The sequence below is a fragment of the Panicum virgatum genome, chromosome 9N (genome assembly GCF_016808335.1).
Source record: "Panicum virgatum strain AP13 chromosome 9N, P.virgatum_v5, whole genome shotgun sequence".
Classification (NCBI taxonomy): domain Eukaryota; kingdom Viridiplantae; phylum Streptophyta; class Magnoliopsida; order Poales; family Poaceae; genus Panicum; species Panicum virgatum.
Window position 1 is genome coordinate 46,613,788 of NC_053153.1, and position 14,004 is coordinate 46,627,791.

Below are 14,004 nucleotides of genomic sequence, written 5' to 3' on the forward strand. Positions count from 1 at the left end.
TACTGAACTTCAAGTAATTGAAACAACGCAGGTAGACCAAAAAAAAAAAAAATTGGAACACCAAAGATATTCAGAGCGCAAGCAGAAAGAAATTAGAACCTCCGGTGTTCTAAAATATTCATTCAGTCTGTTCACATGAACTGAACTCTGAAGCCTCTCTCGAAAGTATATGGTTTATCAGATTTCAGTGCCTTGATCTCCAGTAAGACCTTACATTTCACATAGCGTAGATCTGAAGATTTAATGATGAAAAGGTTAACGCCACCAATTTTTCAATTCAGACTACATGTTGTCGCACTTTTTTGATACTGATGTTGTCTGCATTGGTAGTCCAAAGAGAGCACTTAATGGGCATTGGTGTAGATCTGAATATCTGATGAGGAGGAGGATAGCAACACAAATTCAGAAATTCTTTAGTTCAGGCTACTTGCTGTCGTATTTGTAGTCCAAAGAGAACTATAACGAGCATTGATGCTACAAGTACACAACTCAAAATGTAGTCTTTGCACCGTTTCATTTTGTCCTTGTCCTGTATAAAGAACAAAATAACTAGTACAGGCAGTCCTGAAAAATTGTTGTGTATTAGTAGCTTAATTCGCAGTCGTATTGTTTGTTGAGCACATAATTCTTCCCTGTTTTATTTTGGTCTGGATCCAACTAAAAAAGCAAACAACCAACAGCAAAACCCAATTGCTGTGTCCTCTGAATCAGGCTGTTCGCACTTATCATACTCTAAATTCATCATCTATAAAAAATATTCCGTCCTGGTCATCGATATTCTCTGCTCTATACTCAGTTTTTCCGCACTCGTCATACTCTATATTTCATACTCTATACCAACTAATTTATATTTTATTCAACTATATCCAACTACCATATCCTCTCTCCTTACATTTTCTTTTTTCTATTCTTTTTTTTCTACCTGACCCAGCGGGCCCAACTGGTCAGTGGAAGGGGGCTACCTGTTCCCAGGTCACTGATGCACGCCATGGCCATGGCCGGCGCTGTGTCGGCCCCGCCATTCTCGCCGGCGCTCGGCCGGCTGGCAGCTCGCCGGGGGAGTACCCGTGGCCAACAGCCCCGGAGGAGGCCGGCGCACCTGGCGGCCCTGCGCAGGGCGGCGCACGGCGCTCCCCCGGCGGCATGGCGGATCGGAGCGGCGTCATGGCGGCGTTCCGGCGAGTACGCCGGCGAACGTGCGGATGCAAAGCGAGCATGAGTATCGGGAAGCCATGGGGCTTTGTTTTTTGTACCTAGCTCGAGTGGATTGAGGCAGAGGTGAGCCGGCAACGTGGAGGCGGAGCTCGGGCGGACGGTGGCAATGGTGGCCGCGAGATTCGTGATTCCCACCGCGGGGAGGCTAGGCTATGATAATAGCTTGGTCTTGGATGTAGTGGGGGAGGTTGGGATTCCGTGAGCGAGAGGAATCGGCCGGAGATGCCGTGTGCCCGGCAAATTTCGTCAGCGCGCGGACTCTGCTCGGTTTTTTTTTGTTGTTTTGTTTTGGCCAGAGGAACAAGAAGCAGGGATGGGGGCATCAAAAAAAAAAAAGGAAGCAGGGATGGGCGCGGTTTGGAGTACCCGCTGCAGGCAAATTTACTCTATTCCCGTCCTTCAGGATGGCGTAGCGTTCGTGTTGAAGGATCCACTGCGGACAGCCTCAGTTCGTGCCTCTCAGACTCGTCGCGTCGCCTCTCGGACTCCCATCCCTTTCTTTCTGCACTCGTTTCCGTCGCCTCTGTTCGTCACGTCGCGTCGGGCGGCCACCGCCAGGCGGCACCCGACGCCCGGCTCCCCGCCTCCCCAACCAGCCAACGCATAAACCGCCGCGCCGCCACCGCCGGTACCATTCCAATTCCAACCCTCGCCCACTCCACGCCGCAGCACGCGCTCCTCCGCCGCCCCCACCGATCGAGCCGCGACATCGACCCGGAGGCGGATGCCCCGTCGCCGTCGGCATGTCCCTCCGCTTGAGCGCCGCACGCGACCGATGCTTGGAGCTGCAGCGCGCCATCGCCAGCCGCGTCCGCTCGGGAAGCCTCGGCCTCGATGACGCCGTCAAGCTGTTCGACGAATTGCTCCTTGTCGCCAGGCCCGCCTCAGTTCGCGCCTTCAATCAGCTCCTCACCGCCGTCTCTCGCTCCCAGGGAAGGGGCTCCTCGACCTCCGCACTCGTCGTCTCCCTCTTCAACCGGATGACCCGTGCCTCCCCGAACAAGGTGGCTCCCGATGGGTTCACCTACAGCATCCTCGTCAATTGCTTCTGCCGCATGGGACGCCTGGAGCTTGGTCTCGCCTCATTTGGCCTCGTCCTCAAGGCGGGCTGGAGGGTGGGCACAGTCATCACTCCGCTTCTCAAAGGTCTCTGTGACGCAAAGAGGGTGGATGAGGCCATGAAGATATTGAGCCAACGAATGCCTGAGTTTGGCTGCCCACCAAATGTTGTGTCGTACACCACCGTCATCAATGGCTTATTTAGAGATGGCCATGTGGATAGAGCTTACAGCCTATTTCGTGAAATGGATAACCGGGGGATTTTTCCGACTATTGTGACCTACACCGCAGTCATTGATGGCCTGTGCAAAGCTCAAGAAGTTAACAGGGCCGAGGGTGTCCTTCAACAGATGATTAATAAAGGTGTCAAGCCAAATATTCGAACATATACTTGTCTGATCCATGGATATTGCTCTTCAGGACAGGGGAAAGAGGTGGTTCGAATGCTCAAAGAAATGTCCGCACATGGTCATAAACCAGATGTTGTCATTTGTAGTTTGCTGCTGGATTACCATTGCAAGAGTGGAAGATGCATAGAGGCTAGAAAGATGTTTGATTATATGATTGAAAAGGGCATAAAACCTAATATAACTACATATAACACTCTGCTTCATGGGTATGCTATCAAAGGAGCTCTTTCTGATGTGCATGGTCTCTTGGATTTGATGACAGGAAATGGTATTTCACCTGATCATCACACCTTCAATATAGTTCTCTGTGCGTATGCTAAAGGTGGTATGATAAATGAGGCAATGCATATATTTGACCAAATGAGGCAGCAAGGGTCGAGTCCTGACGCGGTCAGCTATGGAACATTAATAGATGCACTTTGTAAGTTGGGAAGAGTGGATGAGGCTATGCTTAAATTCAATCAGATGATCTATGAAGGGGTGACTCCTAATATCGTTGTTTTTAACTCACTAGTTTATGGACTGTGCACTGTTGACAAATGGGAGAAGGCCGAGGAATTATTTTCTGAAATGCTGAATCAAGGGATCCATCCCAATGTCACGTTTTTCACCACAATAATGCGTAACTTTTGCAATAGAGGATGGGTCACGGAAGCTCAAAGTCTTCTTGACTTGATGGTACGTGTAGGTGTGAGGCCTAATGTTATCTCGTATAATACATTAATTGATGGCTACTGCTTAGTTGGTAGAATGAAGGAAGCTATGAAATTACTTGATGATATGTTCCAAGTTGGTTTGAAACCAGATGCCATTTCTTATAACACTTTGCTTCATGGATATTGTAGAGCTGGCAGGATAGATGATGCAGTTAGACTATTCAGAGAAATGTTAAGCACTGAAGTTAGGCCTGGAATTGTCAGTTACAACACGGTACTTCAGGGTTTATTTCAGTCTGGGAAGTTTTCTGAAGCAAAAGAACTCTATCTCAATATGATCAAAAGTGGAATGCAGGTGGACATTTACACGTGCAACATAATTCTGAATGGTCTTTGCAATAATAACTGTGTTGATCAAGCATTTAAAATATTTCAGAGTCTATGTTCTAAGGATTTTCAACTTAACATCATTACCTTCAACATTATGATTGATGCTTTGCTAAAAAGTGGCAGAAAGGAAGATGCTATGGATATGTTCGCTGCTCTCTCAGCTCATGGTTTAGTTCCGGATGTTGGGATCTATCGCTTAATGATAGAAAATCTCATAAAAGAAGGGTTGCTAGAAGAGTTTGACAATCTGTTTTTAGCAATGGAAAAGAGTGGATGCACTCCAGACTCATCTATGCTAAATTCTCTTGTTAGGAGGCTGTTGCATAAAGGTGAGATAAAGAGGGCTGGGGCATACCTCTCTAAAATTGATGAGATGAACTTCTCACTTGAGGCATCCACTACTTCCTTGCTAATATCAGTTTTCTCGAGGGAGGAATATCAGCACCAAATGATGTCCCTGCCTGAAAAGTATCATTTTCTTGTGGATGTCGAGAAATGAGGATTATTGCAGAGGAATTGGATTCTCAACTATGATGAGACATCAGTATGTGACCCCTAAATTTGTTGGATTGATTGTCTCTCCAATGCAGTTATTATTTGTGTCTCAAGCTCTAATTTACCTGCCATATTATGTGGTCTCCTTTATTTAGAGAAATGCTATCATGTTAGTGCTCTTCAGTATCAAGTTTATCACCAAGTGAAAAGTATCTTGCTTTCAGTTGCAGTTATATTTAGAACATATATTAATTTACATGTTAGTGGTACAACAAAGTTTAGATGCTCTTTGTTGCGCAATTTGTTAAGGAATCACGCACTCCCGAGGATAAAATCAATCAAAAGTGTTTACTGCTTGCAAATCAATGTATCTGGTAAATTCAATACTACCATTCGTGGATTAAGAGATTAGGAACATGTGCCGATCTACATAATATATAGCAACACAACTGCATGGATTTGTGTTTACATAAATAAGTTAACTTGTGTTTATTCCTTTCATAATTGTTTTGAGATTGTCACATAAGGAACTGCATGGATTTGTGTGCAGAAGGCAGTGCACATCATGCAGCAGAGAAATGTTTGGTGGCTGCAAAATAGAGAAAAGGGAGAAGAGAACATTATATATCAGGTTCCTTCTCTGCCAAAGATGCATCTTAGTAACCTGTGTGCCAAATGCGTTCTCATGAAATGACCAAGTGCCACTGCCACCCTCACTGTATATCTCTGCGTGCAGGATTCTTCACTCTAGAGCCAAAGCCTTTAATCTTTTTATCCTCCAGATTCTCCTCTATGACAGCTTGTAGTGAGCAAGGTGTGGAAACCTGCAGATTCAAGGAATTTTTCAACATATATTCCCCTCTACAGGCTTTTGCTATAAATATAGGCCAACTGGGGATGTGCACTTCAAAGTTCCAAACCTTCATAGCTTACAAGGAGTACCAGAGCTCAGAAGCATCAGTATTCAGCACATAGTGCAACTATTGCAGAACGCGCAAGACAACACACATTGAGCTATTACGCAGCAGCTCTTCTGGTAAACTTCTGGTCGTTTCTCCATTAGCCTAATGCTCTGATCTACCATTTATGCCAACACTTGCTGCATGGATGATCAATCATACAGGCGGACGAAGCGGTAAGAGAGACGACTACGGGAGGACATATGTGGTGAGGCCAAAGGGAAGGCACCTAGCCACCATTGTGTGGCTCCATGGCCTAGGTGACAATGGAGCAAGGTACAACTTATTGCTAGGCTCATACCTACTGCTGTTTTTCGTAAACTTTGCTTATTCTAATGGTCTTTCACACATGCTTTCTCGTGCAACTGACATATGAATGCAAGAAACTACGCTTGTCAATCAAGCAAAGAGTAAATAACTAGATTGTTGCAGTGTCGATGCGAAAACTTATTCCTTTGCATCCTTTTGCTAGAAATGATTCAAGTGTCATCCTTTTTGTCTGTCCATGCATGCATATATTCCTAGTACTGCTTTGCTCAAAGTACATAATTCACTCACACCTATTGCACACCTAACCACCTTCTGTGCTATGGAGTCCCTCTCCAAGTGAATTTGATGAGCCATACGATAAAGCTTTGGGAGAGGGTTATCGAGCATCGCCTAAGAAGAGTGACAAGTGTGACCCAAAACCAATTTGGGTTCATGCCTGGAAGGTCAACCATGGAGGCGATTTTCTTAATACGACAATTGATGGAGAGATATAGGAAGCAGAAGAAGGACTTGCACATGGTCTTCATTGACCTTGAGAAGGCATATGACAAAGTACCGAGAAATGTCATGTGGTGGGTCTTGGAGAAGCACAAAGTTCCAACTAAGTACATTACTCTCATTAAGGATATGTACAAGGATGCGACGACATTTGTCCGGACATGTGATGGCAACACCACTGACTTTCCTATTAACATAGGCCTACACCAGGGGTCAGCATTGAGCCCTTATTTATTTGCTTTAGTGATGGATGAGGTCACAAGGGATATACAAGGTAATATCCCTTGGTGTATGCTCTTTGTTGATGATGTGGTGCTAGTTGACGAGAGTATGGCAGGGGTTAATAGAAAGTTAGAGCTGTGGAGACGCACGTTAGAGTCGAAAGGGTTCAGACTTAGTAGGACCAAGACCGAGTATATGATGTGCGATTTCAGCGCGACTAGGCATGAGGGGGGAAACGTTAGTCTAGATGGGCAAGTGGTGGTCCAGAAGGATATTTTTTGGTATTTAGGATCGGTGCTACAAAAGGATGGCGACATTGATGAAGATGTTAGGCATAGAATTTCAGCTGGCTGGTTGAAATGGCGGCAAGCTTCTGGCATCCTTTGTGACAAGATGGTGTCACATAAGCTAAAAGGCAAATTCTATAGGACAACAATTCGTCCGGCGATGTTATACGGTGCTGAATGTTGGCCTACAAAAAGGCGACATGTCCAGCAACTGAGTGTAGCAGAGATGCAAATGTTGCGGTGGTTTTGCGGGCACACAAGGAGGGATAGAGTCCGGAACGAAGTTATTTGGGATAGGGTTGTGGTGGCACCAATTGAGGAGAAACTTACCCAGCATCAGCTGAGATGGTTTGGACATGTCCAACGAAGGCCTCCTGAGGCGCCGGTGTGTATTGTGGTTCTTGAGCTGGTCGATAATATAAAGAGGGGTAGAGGTAGACATAAACTGACGTGGGATGAGTCGGTTAAGAGAGACCTTAAGGATTGGAATGTCTCTAAAGAGATAGTTTTGGATAGGAGCGCTTGGAGACTAGCTATCAATGTGACTGAACCTTGAACTTATTTCTTTCGGGTTTCATCTCTAGCCTACCCCAACTTGCTTGGGAAAAAAAGGCTATGTTGTTGTTGTTGTTGTTGTATTATTGCAGAGGCAAGTTTTGGATATTAATAGTTCAATTGAAACATTGAAGAAATCTTGGGCATTGGAAGGATGCTCTGTTCTGGTTAACAGAGGGCATGGTGATAATGAATGTTTCATATTGAACTTCGCAGTTCATTGTTCTTAGGGTGTGTCTTTCCTTCGTTCCATCCGTCTGCCGTCAGACATCAACAAAGATGAATCTTATGTATTTGAGCTAGTTGACTCTTGTATTGAAGAAATTGGAGAGAAAAGTGTGGTGCAGGTCATCACCGGCATTAATCCAACGATGAAGTCAGCAAAAATGCTTACTGAGAAAAGGCCCAACATATTTTGGACTCACTGTGCTGCAGATTGCATTGACTCGATGTTTGAAGACAGGTAATATTCACTACACCAAAACCGAATTACCTTGGCAGCCAGGTTTTAACCGCCAAGAAATATAGTCTTACCTTGGCGGTGCTTGCTAACAGCCAGGAAAACATAATTTCTTGGCGGGTTTTGTAGGCAGCCAAGAAAATTTGTAATTACCTTAGCGGTTTTGGAAGTATGCCAAGAAAAGCACCCATTTTCTTGGCCTTCTATTCAAACCGCCAAGTAAATTGTGCATTTCCTTGACTGTTTCGTCCAACCGCCAAGGAAAGTGTGCATTTCTATACATTGTCCTTTGTTTGTGGCATATTAGATTGCAATAATTAAGATCATATTTAGTTTTGTCAAAGTAAAATACACCTTAGTTCTGCAGTTATTCTTAAAATTGATATGGGATGGATAAACTTCTTGATGGCGTGTACACGTGGGTTTTGCACATCTCATCCGCAATGAGTACATATGTCATGTAAACATGAATGAAATACACATAAGAGTAATTTTTTAGTCTTTATATTATATCTGCATATATATATTTGCAATCATAAAAACTTATCATAGCCTTGATTTAGCATGTTTGTTCATGAAAATAGTTTATTTTTATTTTTATACAAATGTACCTATGTTGGAATTTAAACTTACTTAGCCTATTTATTAGAATTAATTCACATTTGAATTACATGTGTTGCAAAAAAAAGAATCTTTAAATTACAAGAATTGTATTTTAAGTCCAACGAGATCTTCAGCTGCCAAAGAAATTATGTATTTGTTATTTTTGAAGAAATGAAATTATGTATTTGTACATGCATATATTTAATATCACAAGTGAAAATATTAGTAGGTCATTAATTGGTTTCAATTGTGAGAAGCAAAAAAAGGTAAATTTTAGCGTGATTACACAAAAGGGTGAGAGAGAGATACAGAAGCAGAGAGATAGAGAGAGCGCGCAGTTTTTAGCTGAAAAGTTTGGAGGGAAAACTCCCGCCATCCATCCGCTGCAAAATTTGAAAAGAGCCTTATCTCCTCCCGACGCCTGTTGTCCAGCCACACAAGGCGCAATCCCCCCTCCCCTCCTCCTCGGCTCCGGCTCCAAGTTCAAGCATGGTGCCTCCTTCCGCGCCGACCCCACCGAGAGCCTTGCCCCCAAGCTGCGTGGCGCCAATTCCACGCTTGCCTGCACCGACCTCGTCTCCCCGAGCTCACGGCCTTCTGTGCAGGGGATGCCGCTGCACTCGCCGGCCTCGTATTTGGACTCAAGCAGCGGCCGCGCAGCAGCAACTCGATGCCGTGGCCTCCAACGTCCGCAACACCATGCCCAGTCCCAACTGTACAAGATTGAAGATTCCAAGCTGCAGTGCAGTGCTAGCTGGTCTGATCTACTTCCTGTTGCATTGGTCCGGTTTCCAAGTCCAAGAATCCAAGGTCCCAAGCTCTGAGGTACAGGATTTGTCCAGTTCGTCGCATTCTATTGGTACCAACAATTTTTAGCTTCAATTCAAGTCTACTTGGTTGCGTTTGCCTTATTGTGTATGCTTGTGGCTATCCATCTCTGTTTGCCTATTGCTTACAACTACTTGATGCTTGTGCGTTTCGAACATGTAGAATGTCAGAGGACATGGCTTGGAACTGTGGATATTTTTCTAATCCAAATAACTGGGATGTGCCCAAGCACAAGATATGCCGGTGCGGGAGGGAAATCAGAGGGGGTTTGCAATTTGTCTTGAGGCAAGTGTATCTGTGTATGTGTGTCAGAACGTCAGATTGCAGTTATAAAAGAGGAATATATAATTATTGTGCATATTCTTATTGTCTCTATTCATTTTCAGATGACTTGGAAGCTGCAAGGCATGGAACTCCAGAAGGTGGAGAACCCAAATCTGCATACGAGAGTTTTGGAGAGTTATTATCGACGATGTCCGATTTAAGCAATTTTGTGGAGAATTTTGGTTTCTGTGTGTAGCACTCAATTTGATTAATACTAGTTGACATGAACAGATTTGGAATAGAATAATTGTTGCTTTACGGTGTATATGATTTTGGATATTGAAATGCAATATTTTTTTTGTTCAATAGATATGTTTCCTTGGCGGTTGGCAGCCAATGAAACTCATATTATTTGGTGAGTGAGGACAGTCAAGGAAATTAATTTACTTGGCCGTTAGCAGCACTCAAGGAAACTACTTTACTTGGCGACTAGTGACAGCCAAGCAAAACAATTTGCTTGGCGGCTATTGGCAGCCATGGAAACTAATTTGCTTGGCGGTTGAGACATTTCCTTGGCGCTTTAGCCATTTTTCCATTTCCATAGATTTCTTGGCGGCCAAACTGCCAAGTAAATAATTCCTGGCGGTTGGCCGCCAAGTTAAGAATCATTTTCTTGGCGGTTTCAGTAGTTTCCTTGGCGGTATTTGGCCGCCAAGGCAATTCCTGTTTGGTGTAGTGATTCCTTTGGTCAGGAAAACAATTGTTAAGGCAAGGTTACTAACTGCTTTTATTTATGGCCGAACACATTTGTTGGACATGACACGCAAGTTCACCGGCCAATGGGATTTAGTTCATGTTGGGATTACTTATTACACCACTTGTCTCTTGAACTTGAAGAGCCTTTATGATAAGAGGTTTGAGTTGAAGGCTATGTTTATCTCCAAAGAATGGGAGGACAGCAAATGGTCAAATGGATCTGTGGGCAAGAAATTCTATAATCTAGTAGTTAGTAACGAGTTTTGGCATGGGGTGCTATATACTATAAACAGTTTTGAGCCACTAGTGGATGTTCTCAGGAAGATAGGCAGTGACAGCTCTATGGGGTACATATATGGTGAGCTTACAAATGCAAAAATGGAAATTGCCTTGCGTTTTGAAAACAATGAAGAGCACTATTTGCCAATATGGGATAATATAGATTTTAGATTAGATGCTGCTCTCAGGACACTGCTGCACCTAGCTGGTTATTATCTGAATCCATTCTTCTACTATCAGAACAAAGATGGAATTGAAAATGCAGAAATCTTCAGAGATGCATTTGTTGAGTGCACGCGCAAAATGATCCCAGATTGTGAGTCAACTGGATCTTTACAGAAGTGCTTCACAGAGTTTTGGGACGGTTCATGCCATCCGTTCTCAAAAAAATCTCGATCCAGGTAAGTTCCATTTTGGTGGAAACTCTAGGTGTTTTTTTTTTTTGGGTTTGCTTCATTGCTTTCAATAATGATTATTTTGTAGTTCAATATTCAAGGCAATAGTTATCCTATTTGTAGTTTCTTGGTGGGAATTACATGGCGGTGCAGCAAAGGACTTGAGCAGAATGGCACTAAGGTTGTTGAGGTTAACATGTAGCTCACTGGCATATGAAGAAAGATGTATCGAGCAGGTAATAAAGAATTAGGCTAGTTTCAAGTATTCATGTGCCAGTTCCTCTTATCATCATCTCATTTGTGTAACTATGAGCTTACTCTTCTTTGATTCCTCTTCAGCTGCATAAAAAGAAGCCATGTTGGATTAAACGTAAGCAATTCGAGGATTCAATGTTTGTGACGGTGAACAGAAGGATACAAGGGAAAGCTCAAATGAGAGAGAGACCCTGTACTTGCATACCTTCCTGATGAAGATGAACCATTTGACTGGCTGGAGGGCATGTTCCGCTTTCATGCGGAACAACTTGAAAATGATGGTTTACGTATGGCACGGGCTAACAGTAGTGAGGAAGCAGGACTGTCTAAGCAAGCGAGGAAACTATTGGACTATGATGAGTATAGTTCATCCGAGGAAGGGTGCGAGGATGATGAAGAACCTCCAAAGCGCTCCATCATTAATAAGGCATCATCCAGTGCTTCATGCTCAAAGCGAGCAAAGAGGCCACGGTCCATCGATGAGTGCGAGGGAAGTGATGGAAACATCAGCTACTAAGTTCTGGTGGTGATGTACGGTCTGTTGACATGTTTTCTGATCCGTAAGCGCTCATAGGATGGAGTCCCTACTGACCTTGGACTTATTGCTCACGTTGGACAGTTGACTGTATACCCTGCATTGGTCTGGATGCTTTTGTCTGTATCATCATGCATGTGATTTGTAGACATCCAGTTTCACATTGAGTGAGCTACTTATTATCTACTTTATCGAGCATGCTTAGTTGGTAATTTCCTGGTGATATCTGAACATTGAAGTGGTGTTCAGACTGGCTTACCATCGAAAGAAACCCGATTTTTGTAACTGTTTCGGTCCTCCGTTCTTCCTGCGGACATCCATGCTCTGCTCTCCTTTTTTTTAGGGAAAAAGACCCCCAAAAAAAGAAGAAAGGAAACACCAAAACAAGTTAGGTTCTGAAGTCTCCTACAAGTTGATTTTTGCCATTCAGTCACCTGCAATTTTTATATGGCTTTAGACTTCAGATTACCTTCTCTTCTGACTGCATACCTGGGCGCTTGTGTGGACATTTGACGTGGATAAATCTCACTAGCGCGGACCATTTTGGCTACCAGAGCTTACATCTTGCTTGGGCGGTTGGGCCCATGAGCCCTCTATCTAATCTCCACTTGTTCACCGCTTCTTCACTCTGTAATTGCGACCTTCTCGTTTCACCGCTTCTTCACGTCATGCAATAATAAGTATGACGAATTCAAGGATTGGGAGCGTGTTAGCAGCAGTACACACCAGAAGCAGCTCGTGAATGCAGATGAGCCTTGCTCAGCGACATGACAAAAGGATTCCTCTAGGATGATCATCTCATGGCTATTGGGAACTAATCAATGGTTCTATTTTCTCAACCTTTCTGACTTGCTCCATCGAAACCATGGTTGAAATTCGAAAGGATTGAAAAAGTCAGTCATAATCAGCAATGCCAGGTAGGAGCAATGACGAACACATAGATATTTATCATGAAATAAATTTCCTATAAGCGCCCATTTTGAATTTTAAAAAGGGTAAGTTGATGTTAGAAGTGACGGCGAAACAAACGACGAAGAACAGAAAGACCAAACCGCAGGAAGACACGAGATTTAACGTGGAAAACCCCTCCAATGCGAAGGGTAAAAACCACGGGCGCCAGCCAGCAAGAACTTCACTATATCGGGTGTTTGTGTACAACGCCTAGCGGCGGCTTACAAGAGTAATAATGAACTCTGGAACAAACTCTAATCAAGGGTATATGTACCGTACCAGGGGGGCTCTGCCCCCTCCCCCCCGCACCCCCCAGGCGTCCCTGGCTTGGGCTTCTGCGATGGGCCACTTCCTCCTCTGCTGCGCTCCGGCCCAAGCCTCCCGGCGATGGGCCTCCGTTCTGTCGGAAGTTGGCCTTTTTCTTTTACAGAATTTGGATCACATATAATATACTCCACCTTGAGACAAATTCCTTCTTGTAGCATATAAAATCATCACCTGAACAGAACAAAGAACAGAACTTCTGGCGCCAAATAGTCTCTTGGGCTAAGCTGTCAAACCAACTAAGCTTGAGCAAAGCTCAAACTTAGCTACAGGAACTGGTTTAGTCATCATATCAGATGGATTATCATGAGTACTGATCTTGCATACCTTCAGTTTACCTTGTGAAATAACATCACGAACATAATGATACTTGACATCAATATGCTTTGTCCTCTCATGAAATGTAACATCCCGGATTTTTTCGGAATATTATAAAGTCTAAAAATGTGAATTTTCAAAAACTTTTGTGTGCAAGTGTAAATAGGTAGAAATAATGTAAAGATTTAATTCTCTTCTAACTCAAATCCTAGTAAATTAAAGACAAATAAAAAATAAGGATGATATTTTGATAGTGTGCAGTATTTGAATTTATTTGGATCTTTTGAATCTACTTGTTTAAAAATGTTTGATTGATTTTTATTTGAATTGGGTGGAGTTTAGTTTGAATTGAAGCATTCAAACTAAACTCAAAAGGCTAACTATCCCCTAACCTCACCTTGGGCCCAAACCCTTGAACCAACCCAGCCCAAGATCTAAACCTGGCCCGGCCTGACCCACCTTGACCCGGACTGCACGGCCCACAAACCAACCCGCGCGGCCACCAGCCATCCGTCCCAGCTCGCCGCATCGCCCCTCTCCCCACGCCTGCTGTCGCTGACATCCCGGTCCCGCCTGTCAGCCCGCTCCTTCACCCCTTGCCGCTGACAGCCGGCCCTCACCTGTCAGCCGGCGTTGTTCCCCTTTCTCCTTCGCACGGAGGCCGCTCGCTGCCTGCTCTGCTTTTTCTCTCGCGTCGCGCAACGCCGCCCCCGCTCCACGACAGAGGCTCGCAACCGCTGCCGCACCTCGCGCTGCCCGCTCGCGTCACTGTGCCCCCGTCGTCCACCTTTTTCCCTGTTCTGCTTTTCCCCGCCGCGCCGTTCCGCGCCGCGACAACGCGCAGAGCACGTCCTCCGCTGGCCGCCTGCCTGCTAACGCCACCGCCTGCACCCCCGGTCGGCCACCTCCCACGCGCGACTCCAAGCCCGGGTCGAAGATGCCTTGGATGCACGCCACGTACCCCGCGCCGCGAACCGCCACCCGCCGTGCAATCCTCGGCGTTCGTGCCCATCGGAGCCC

The 14,004-nt window shown here is 44.8% G+C and overlaps 2 protein-coding genes across 12 annotated transcripts; both read left to right on the top strand.

The window, feature by feature from the left end:
• Positions 1–1,558: 1,558 nt before the first annotated feature.
• LOC120693080 (protein Rf1, mitochondrial-like) lies at positions 1,559–11,603 on the top strand. Of its 11 annotated transcripts, XR_005682856.1 has the most exons (11): positions 1,564–4,274; positions 4,776–4,856; positions 4,962–5,039; positions 5,112–5,261; positions 5,349–5,460; positions 7,109–7,479; positions 8,512–8,904; positions 9,070–9,206; positions 9,294–10,607; positions 10,725–10,837; positions 10,941–11,603. XR_005682856.1 is itself a non-coding variant. In XM_039976485.1 (2 exons), exons 1-2 carry the CDS (start codon positions 1,959–1,961, stop codon positions 3,545–3,547), a joined length of 1,422 nt encoding a protein of 473 aa, XP_039832419.1. In that variant the 5' UTR covers positions 1,559–1,958; the 3' UTR covers positions 3,548–3,702. The 11 variants fall into 11 exon arrangements, 1 of the variants encoding a protein (XP_039832419.1); XR_005682852.1 differs by having other exon boundaries at positions 1,564–4,394; positions 4,962–5,261; XR_005682853.1 differs by having other exon boundaries at positions 4,962–5,261; positions 10,690–10,837.
• On the top strand, positions 10,270–11,373 carry LOC120689048. Its single transcript, XM_039971394.1, has 4 exons — positions 10,270–10,607; positions 10,690–10,837; positions 10,941–10,971; positions 11,075–11,373. Exons 1-4 carry the CDS (start codon positions 10,270–10,272, stop codon positions 11,371–11,373), a joined length of 816 nt encoding a protein of 271 aa, XP_039827328.1.
• Positions 11,604–14,004: the final 2,401 nt, after the last annotated feature.